At 33.2% G+C, this 10,307-nt stretch overlaps 1 protein-coding gene across 1 annotated transcript in view; it reads right to left on the bottom strand.

Annotated features, from left to right (window-relative positions):
* The window catches only part of Bmp2k (BMP2 inducible kinase), a 92,068-nt gene that overhangs the window by 38,295 nt on the left and 43,466 nt on the right, over nucleotides 1-10,307 (bottom strand). The window contains exons 6-7 of the mRNA XM_013020101.1: nucleotides 8,558-8,639; nucleotides 5,321-5,453 (exon numbers count right to left, since the gene is read on the bottom strand). Of these exons, the coding sequence (XP_012875555.1) occupies nucleotides 5,321-5,453; nucleotides 8,558-8,639 (215 nt within the window). The remainder of the gene's footprint in view (nucleotides 1-5,320; nucleotides 5,454-8,557; nucleotides 8,640-10,307) is intronic.

The following is a 10,307-nucleotide window of genomic DNA, read 5'->3' as shown; positions in this document are numbered from 1 at the left end:
AATAAGGGAAACCATGGGACCTATGTTTCTTTGGGCCTGGCTTACTTCACTTAATATAATTTTTTCCAAGTCTTTCCATTTCCTAACAAAGCATCATCTTATATGATCATTTGTACATGGCTTTTGAACTTTTCAGCTCATCTGATAAAAATTATCCTATATGTATACTAATTATTGCAAATAAGGGAAACCATGAGACCTAAATTTCTGAGTTACTTCACTTAGTAGGATTTTTTTCCAAGTCTTTCCATTTCCTAACAAATGAGGTGGTGTCGTTCTTCCTGATGGAAGCACAGAATTCCATTGTATATATACCATACAAGAGGTCTGTCTTTATTGTTCTTGTTTTAAATGTACCATGTGACTTTATTGTTTTGTTGTTCTTGTTTCCTTTGTATGTGCTTTCCCCTATGGAATATCCCCTGTTGTCGCTGTACTTGATTTTGGCACCTTGAATCTTGTATATATGTATGTCTAGTCTGGGGAGGGGAAGGGGAATAACAAAACGCTGAAACAAGGACACAGGATGACCCATTGCAACAAGGATACACACAGGACAATATATTGGAAATGAACTTTACAACTTTGGGCGGGGATTGGGGGGGAATGGGGGAGAAGAGGAATGTGGGAGGTAGGGGAAGGAAGGGGTAACAATGATCAACAAGTAATGTACTCATTGCCTTACTCATGTAACTGTGACCCCTCCGTATAGCATCTTTACAATAAAAGAAAAAAGAAAGAAAATGTACCATAGAAAAATACCATAATGGTAACACCAATTTCTAGCGTATTACTTTCTATACCCAAAAAGATTTTCTAGAAAAAATAAAACATTACCTAAAGCTCTGAAAAAAAAAAGTGAAGATGTTTCATTGAAAAAAGTTTTGTTTTTCAGTTCGATCCTGACATCAGGGCTGATTCTAACAAACCTCGTTAAATCCTGACATCAAGGCTGATTCTAACAAACCTCGTTAAAGTCTACCAGAAATGGAATAAATGAATTCCAACCACTAAACTAATAGGCAGATCAGTCAAAGGCAAGTAGTATAGCCTAAATATGAATGGCAAATATGATCATTTCAAGAAAGTAACACAATGTGAATTTAACAACACAGGACAAAAATGAATTAAAAACAATAAAGAATTATTTAGCTGGGTGCTGATGGCTCACACCCCGCTACTCAGGAGGCTGAGATATGAGGATCATGTGTCAAACCCAGCCCACACAGGAAGTCCCTAAGACTCTTATCTCTAATTAACTACCAGAAAACCAGAAGTGGAGCTGTGGCTCAGAGAACATCAGTCTCATCATGCTCTCAAGAGAGCATACAGGCCTGAGTTCAAGCCCTACAATCAACAAAAAGAAAAAAAATAAGGAATTATTCAAGAAAGTCCCAGGGGTACAAAGTCCCTCAAAATAATTCCATTGAAATAACTGCATTATCTATCTATAATGTATCTATTTTTAAATGATTCTAAATCACCAAGCTACTTATAACTAAGTCTAAGTCATAATTATCCACATTATAACTACTTAACAAAGCAGTAAAGGATTGGCACTAAAATTTTCCAAAAACATGCTTTTTTTCTCATAGTAATAATATTCTCAATAGTTCTACCTTTGGAGGGGGTGCTAATACTGTAGGGTTTGGAGTTGGGGCTTCAGGGCCTGCTGGACCAATACTCTACCACTTGAGCCACACCTTTAGCTCTTAAGGTTTGGTTATTTTTGAGACAGGATCTCACTTTTAGGGCTACTCTGAATATCAGTAGTCCTGTAATGACAGTTATTACAGTAGTGAAGACAGCAGTGTGAGAGGCTATCTAATTATTACATAATTTGACAGGCTAAGAAGAATTTTTCATAATTTAACTCTCATAATAATTCTTAAGGTTTGTCATTTTCAATATGTCCATTTTCAAAACAAAAAGTCTAAGATAAATGAAGATACTCAAGTATCTATATCAACTGAATGATAAAGCAGATGCAAACAGCGGTTAGGCTCTACATGCCTTGCTGTTAATCTCTGTAGGTTTTCCTCAACTACCTTGCAACTGAAAAGCTAAAAGGAAAGTGAAGCTACCAGGTCTAACTTATTCACTCTTCCTAACTATACAGTAATCACCAGTAAAGTTTCTCATGCTCTTCAATGTTCTCTAAATTCTTTTCAACTCTTCAATTCAGAAATCAAAGTGTTTCTCTCCTCACCTCCCCAGCAATGGCAACCCCATTACTAGTCTGTCTACTGGAAAAGTCAATAAAAGCTAAAAAGAAAAACTCTAAATTGACTTTGTTGTTTTTAAGAAGTCTAAAGGAAAGAAAAACACAACAAACAGTTGAACTTAGCTTTATAGACATCAGTTAATAAACCCTTCTTCTGGACTACTGAAAATCAAAAGTATATTAAATACCTACATAATCACAAACCATAAAGTTTTAACAAATATTTTTCTTATTAATTTTTTAATATTCTTACAATCCTTAAGTGTACAAAGGGATTTCAGTTCAACATATCCGTTTATGACTACAATGCTTCTCTTTTCAGAGCAAAAGTTCCAAGCAATATAAGATGGGTATAAATGGCATTGATATTGCTAAAGAACAATATACAGCTTTATGTTTTATCTTAGTATGTAAGAGTAAGAAGAAGCTGATGATAAAATGTTTCACATCATAAAGACAGAAATACCTAAACTAAATGGTAGAAGATACCTAAAGCCACATGTGAAAGATATAAAGAATAGGATTACAGAGAATCCAAATTGTTTTTTAAAACAAAAATTATATGGTAGACAAATATGTTTGGGGTTGCTCCATTCATAAGGAAATGGAAAGAGTGAAAAAATCCTATTAAGTAAGCTAGACCCAAAGAAACATAGGCTGCCTGGTTTCCCTCATATATAATAATGAATATATGTCTAGGATAATCCTAGCAGAAGACCACAATAGCTCAATATGTACTTGATCTTACAAAATGATGCCAATCAAAATAAACTACAAGATATGGAAACAAGTCATTTTTTTCTTAGTATATAATATGCTGTGATTTTTTTATTTCATTTTTTTTCCTTTGGTTTACCCCCATTGTCACAGCTTTTTGTTCTGGTACCCTTTGTATTGTATATAAGTTTATCTGATTAGGGAAGGGGAAGGGGAATCACAGAAAAGGTGAGACAAAGAACAAATGGTGAACCAATGCAACAGTGATACTCACAAGACACTATGTTGGAAATGAAGTTTACAACTTGGAGAGGCAGGGAATGCGGGGAGAGGGACGGGGGAATAAGGGGAGAAACTAGAGAGGAAGTAACAATGTTCTACAAGAATGGTACTCATTTCCTTATATAACTGTAACCCCTCTGTACATCACCTTTATAATTAAAAAAACAATCAGCCACACTCGTAAGACACTATGTTGGAAATTAACTTTACAACTTGGGGAGGGAGGGACTGAGAAGAGAAAGTGGGAGAAAAATGAGATGGAGGTAAAAATGTTCAACAAGAATCGTACTCCCTCTGTCCAACTCCTTTACAATAAAATTAAAAATATTTTAAAGCACTGTCTTAAGCTTTTACTATAAAACACTATTTAAAAATAAAGTCTGGAAGTGACGCTATGGCTCAAGTAGTAAAGTGCTAGCCTTGAGCTGAAGAGTTGATTGAGGGACAGCATCCAGGCTGAGTTCAAGCTCCACAATAGAAAAAAAAAAATTTTAATAAAATATATTTAACTTTTAATAGGAAGTAAAACATTTGAATGCTTTTATTTTACTCAAAAATTTTTATGTGGGGCATACATTTACACCAAGAATGATAAAAACTAAAATCTTCTGATATACTGACAAAGGAAGGATCTGATGCACTGCATCATTAAAGCATAATTAATTAAATCTCAATCACGTCCTAAAATTATCAATAGTGTTTATTTTGTGCATAGACATTCATGAAAAGACAGATGGACAGAAACACAAACACAGGGAAATTAGATTTTATTACTATTTACTAATCATATTACACATCAGTGTATAAATTGTCCAGTCTCTCATACAGTATTCAGTAAAAACATTCAGAGACTTCAAGACATTTCAAGAAACTCCCTATTCAAAATCCTACTTTGTTACTAAAATACTGTACAATTAGCAGCAAAATAGCATTATGGCTACAATAATTTGCAAAAAGGGCTATGATAAAAGGTTAAAATTCATTTATCTAGATTACATAATCATTAAGCTCCTCAAACATTTCTTTGAACAATAAAAGTAGGAAGTTTTTATTGTCCTAAATTCTGAACCATCAGGGATAATACTGAAAACAAGACAAGGTAGAATTGAGTATAACATATATTCCATTAGAGATGAAGGTATGTTTTGCTCTCTTCAAAAATTCACATCTTGCAATGTGGCACACCAAATGCGGCAGGGCCCATGAGAAAAGTAGAGCCGTGGTGGGCCATTCTGAATCTCTAAGATTCTGCCTATACAAGGCACTTGAGCTGCATAGCAAGATTGTCTCAAAAAAATAACACCAAGCAGAAGACAAGTGCTCAGTGGTAGAACACTTGCTTAACGTAGTTCTCTCTCTTCAAAACATCTTTTTCCAATATTTTAACTGTACATATATGAAATGTTAAATTACAGCATATATGAAAATCTTACAGGAGGATGGAAGGCACTTAAGTATTCTTTTGGAATAAAGGGCCTTGCCTGATCATGGTTCAAAGCCAGCCCGGACAGGAGAGTCTGTGAGACTCTTATCTCCAATAAATCACTAGAAAACCGGAAGTGGCGCTGCGGCTCAAGTGGTAGAGTGCTAACCTTGAGCTGAAGAGTGCAGGGACAGCATCCAAGCCCAGAGTTCAAGCCCCACGACCGACCAAAAATAAAACAAACTTAAAGGGCCTTGCCAAAGAGATTGCTATGTCTTAGCTCCTTCATATTTACTTCTATATTAACATTTATAGGTATTTTAATGGTGATTTGCAATGATATCATGTTTTGCAATGTTTTCATCTAAAAAGGCAACAACTCAATATTTGTTTACAAATGAAAAAATGAATAATTCCAGTTGCTTTAATAATCTCTGTTGCATGTTATTAAATCTTACCTAGGAATTAAAAAATACCCTTGTACTAATCAGAATCAGACTGCTTTCATTCCCATACAAATCACATGTGCCTATTTTTAAACGCTTCTCTTTATTATAGTTTTGCAAAATTATAATGCATAAAATTAATAGACCAGACTCAAGTAAAAGAATATAAGCAGCCCCTAAGTAAATTGTTATGCAATTTTTTTACAGATACTTTCCCCAGGTACTTACTTATCAAACAATGTATGTCATGAGAATACCGAGAATTGTCTGGGATGGTGAAGCTGCCATCACAGATAGCAACCTGACTCTCACCAAAAGGAAGAGTGAAGAAACAAAGTTTATACAGTAAACATCCCAAGGCCTGTAAAACAAAGAAATATGGTCATTAGAGCTCAGTAACCACAAAATATTAAAATGGCCCCAAACCAAAAACTAAATATGTTATTTTTTAAACAATCTAATGCTCCTATATTGGATTAAACTTTTCATAACTATTGCTTCACAACTTAATCTACTAATTTTTCAAAAGACATTTAACTTTTTATGCATGAGCTTAAAAGCATGAGCTTTTCTATCACATTTATGACTAGAGCTGGCTACATTGCTCTAGATTATATATCGCTAACATCAGGCTAGTTAAGAGTCTTGGCTCCTTTGTTATTGTTATTTTTAAAACAAAGAAAAAAGTCTTAGTACATAACTAGTATATAACCTATAAAGTAAGGGTGGGCATTAAGTAGTATTAGAAATTTATTAAAAATCATGTTTTAAAATCAAATCATTCAAGCCTGGCTCAAGTGGCTGATGCCTGTAATCCTAACTACTCAGGAGGCTGAGGATTGAGGCAGCCCAGGCAGGAATGTCCATGATACAAGTGGAGTTTGGGCTTAAATGGTAGAGTCTTGAGCAAAAAATCTCAGACAGCAACCAGGCCCTGAGTTCAAGCCCCAGAACTAGCACAAACTAATATATGTATGAAAAAGAAAGGTGTGTGTGTGCATGTATGTATGTGTGTGTGTGTGTGTGTACATATCTCCTATCTTTTCTCCAATGTCCATATGAAAAGGCAAATGAAATCTATACTTCAACTAGCTTTATAATGTCAATCAACCCTTTAATAACTCATTTTTATATTAGAGTAAATGTTATAAAAGTTTCCATGTTAAGTCCAGCAATGCCAGACAACTTTTAAAATATGAATCTAAGGGCTGAGGAAGCAGTTCAGTGGTAGTTTGACTAGAAACCTGACAAGCCCTAGTTTGATCTCCATCACCTCTCACACACACACAAAAAGTGAATCTAAATAGTCTGCTATACATACAATGACTTAAATGAGGTCTTCTAATTATTTCACACAATTAAGCATTTCCACCTTTATCTATTTGATACAATGAAAATTATACAAGAAACAGAGAGAACAAGTGATTTGACTTTGAAGGCTATCATCACCTTCAATTTCCATTAAGAGTGAACCTAAGGATCTCATATTGAATTTTACAATACTTAATAAAAATCAGCATTCTAGATCTAAGAATAAAATAACCTATAAAGAAAACTTTCAAGGAATTTTTTGCCAAAGTATGATGTGCTATATGAATACTTTCACATGTAACTATAATCTCCTGAATTTTGTATTAATCTGAAGTATAATCAAAACTGTAATTTGTGACCAAATTAAACTAAGTACTTTTTCTGAATCCTGAACTCCTTTCTAAAATATCTCTCTCTTCCACCTGAATTTAACAAAGGGAACATAAAAATGAGTCATCAGAGAAATTTAAATTCTACCTTTTTAAGTATGTAAATGTAAATGTTTTCTGTTTTTATCTTTCTGCAGGTATACTAAATCCTACGGAAAATAAATACAGCAGCATGTCCTTTTTGTTAACATACTGGATAATACTTATGTGCTTCAGGAACAGACTCTTTGAAATCAACCCTTGATGGCTTAACAACTGTAATGAACTATGATATCTGTTTATGTGTTGCTATGTTTTTGTCAGAAGATATGGATTGAACAGCTATCCCAAAATTAAGCTATGAAAGAATTCCACCGTTTCTTCTAATACTTTCCTTTCATAAATTAAGATCCAACTCAATTTACTGTCTATATTGAACATAACCCTCGATCTAATGAATTGAATGTTAATGCTAAGTAAAGGAAATTAAATTATACAAGCTGGTGTAGCTTCAAATTAACTAAATCATACTTTTATGGAATTTGTTTTACTCATGTTTTACTACCAAAAACGCTGTTGAAAATGCATATGTTATGTAAACAAATGATGTCAAATATTTTTATTACTTTGCAAGAGTATTTGTCTCTCATGATTTTACTTGGCACTCTTAACTCCAACAGGGAGGAAACCAGGAGAGAAAAACCTACCAGCTATCATTATGCTTGGGGATGAACCTAGAGCCTTGCCCTTACTAGGTCAGCAAGCCACCCCTTGAGCTACATCCTCAGCCCTGAACACTATGCTTTTAAAACGAAGTGTATCTGATGGATTTTGTAAGCCTTAGAACTATCTCAATGAATTTTATTCCTATATCAATAATCTGCTCACTAGCAGTAAATATGGTAAATTTAAAGTTATTTAAATGATTTCACTTGAAATAGTTTCCTGTTGGCTTTATTAAATACAATCCAAAATATAGTTTATGAGTAAGTTCTAAAGAGATTTTGAGATTATAACATAAAAATCAACTATAAAAAATAAGATCTATTGATAATTTATTCAGATTATATATATAGCATATATATTACATACATATGTATGTTATATATACACCAAATGATTAAGAAAAACTTCAGTAAACTTAATGATATGTTTAGAATTAGAAAAAAGGTCTTCTCATGTCAATTTCTATTTAGAAGATCCTAAAGTACCATGCAAAGTTGCCTGTAATTAAGAGCTACCTTTAGCCAGGTGCCAGTGACTCATGCCTGTAATCCTACTCAGGAGGCTGAGATGTGAGGATCATGGTTCAAAGCCAGCCTGGGCAGGAAACCCTGTGAGACTCTTATCTCCAATAAACCACCAGAAAACTGAAAGTGGAGCTGTGGCTCAAGTGATAGAGCGCTCTCCTTGAGCTGAAGAGCTGAGGGTGCCCGGGCCCACAGTTCAAGCCCCACAACCAACAAAAAAAGTTACATTCAACTTCTCTGCACTGTGATTGACCTTGATTCTACTCAATCAAAAAAATAATTTCAACACTCATCTTATAGTTACAGTATTATATGGATGTGCTGTGTTTCTTTGATACATAAGCTTTTCATCTCAGGATTGAGAAGGTAAAGAATCCTAGTTTTTTGTTTTTTTTTTCTCCTGAATAAACAGCTCTACTATCATTCTCTTTTACTTAGAAAGATAGAAATACCTTTCGGAAACCAGGAGTAAAATAGCCAAATTAACTCAGGTTTTTCTAAATTTGGTTACAAGTATCAGTTTTTCTTGGCCTTACCCAGATATCAGCCTTGGTGGTGATGGGTTTCCCTCCATAAAGGTTAATCATTTCAGGTGCTCTGTATGACAGAGTCGTATATCTAGCAGTAAATAAGTGAATGAAGCAAAGATATTAAAATAATAAGATAGTTAATATACTGTTTCTCTACAAAATGCAATAAAAATCCCTCTTAGGTTCCAAAACATTACATAGAAACAAAAGCTATTTCTAAAGGTTCATTAAAAATCTAGTGAAGATTAAACAATGCAAAGCATCCACGTACACTTTTATTCAATAGGTATAGTAGCATCTCCCATGATATAAAAGCTAAATTTCCTTTATTAAAAACATATTATATTAGAAATAAGTTTTCTTGAATTTCTTTATATGAAATAATACAACTTGAATTGTCTCCTTACAAATTATTTTAGTCTATTAAAAGTAAAACTCTACCTTCTCAAAAACTTATGTTTACTAAATAATATTTTGATAATGTTAATATAGTTATTTATACACAATAGTAAATATACTTAAAAATTTTTATAACTGTTATTCTCAAAATAACTTAGTTATCCTAAGTCTAACTACACACACCTAAGGTATACTTCTAATACTGACTGCCAATGTAAGCCACTTGGAATCAAAATATACTATAAATCAATATTTACTAATATAAAAGCCCCAAAAGCATTAACAGAACATTCAATGAAGCAGTGCTCAAATATCATAGCAGAAAATAGCAGAATATAAATGGACTCTCCGTATCATAGCAATATTCATTTATATCTTAGTTTAAAACATTCATTATATATTTTTAAAACACAATATTCTACCACCTTTCTTTTCCCCAAAAGCTTTGTTGGTAAAATGTCTGAAAAATGCTGGAGAAATGATCTAATATATTAGAATATAAAATGCATAATGGCAGGATTTTTGTTCACCAAAACAAAAAATGGAGTTGGTCCTGAATAATAGTTGCTAATTGAATGAATTAGTACATTAGCTCCTCAGTTGAGCTACAAAGCAAACTGAATAGAAGCACAATAACTAATGAGCTTTCATTCACAAAATTTCAATCAGGAAAATTCACCAAGATCTTATCTATACATTAGAATGCAATAGCAAAGATTAAAATGTTAGAGATAACTGAGTAGAATTCAACAATAGCCACTAAGTTTTGATCCAAACTATTTTAAAATTATGTGGATAAATATTATTCCAAGAAGCCAGTTGAAAATTGTATTATTCTGTGTTCTTCAGAACATTAATATGTTTAATAAGGTCTTTGTTTTTATGGAATCTAACACAAACATTCTAAGTTGTTTCCTGAATAGAAAGATGTAGTTTAGATAGCTTTATCTTATAAAAATATAACAGATCCATTTGAACTATTTCAAAATGTTGTAATATAAACGACAGCTCTTGAACAAGTGAGAACTTTGAGGAATTAATGAATGGAGACTTAGAAATGACAACTACTTTCACATTTGTATTCTGATAAATGTTTTGCCTTGTGTGTCATTTTATTAAGATGATCTAAAATGAACAGGCACTCTACAAACAATAGAAACTATGGAATTAAGAAAACATCAAGTACAGGAAGTGGCGATGTAGCTCAAGTGGTAGAGCACTAGCCTTGAGCTGAAGAGCGCAGGGACAGCGGTCAGGCCAGAGTTCAAGCCCACGACAACGAAAGAAAGAAAGAAAGAAAGAAAGAAAGAAAGAAAGAAAGAAAGAAAGAAAGAAAGAAAGAAAGAAAGAAAGAAAG

This window comes from Dipodomys ordii, unplaced genomic scaffold (assembly GCF_000151885.1).
Source record: "Dipodomys ordii isolate 6190 unplaced genomic scaffold, Dord_2.0 Scaffold49, whole genome shotgun sequence".
NCBI classification, from domain to species: domain Eukaryota; kingdom Metazoa; phylum Chordata; class Mammalia; order Rodentia; family Heteromyidae; genus Dipodomys; species Dipodomys ordii.
This window is presented reverse-complemented; position numbering and strand designations above follow the sequence as displayed.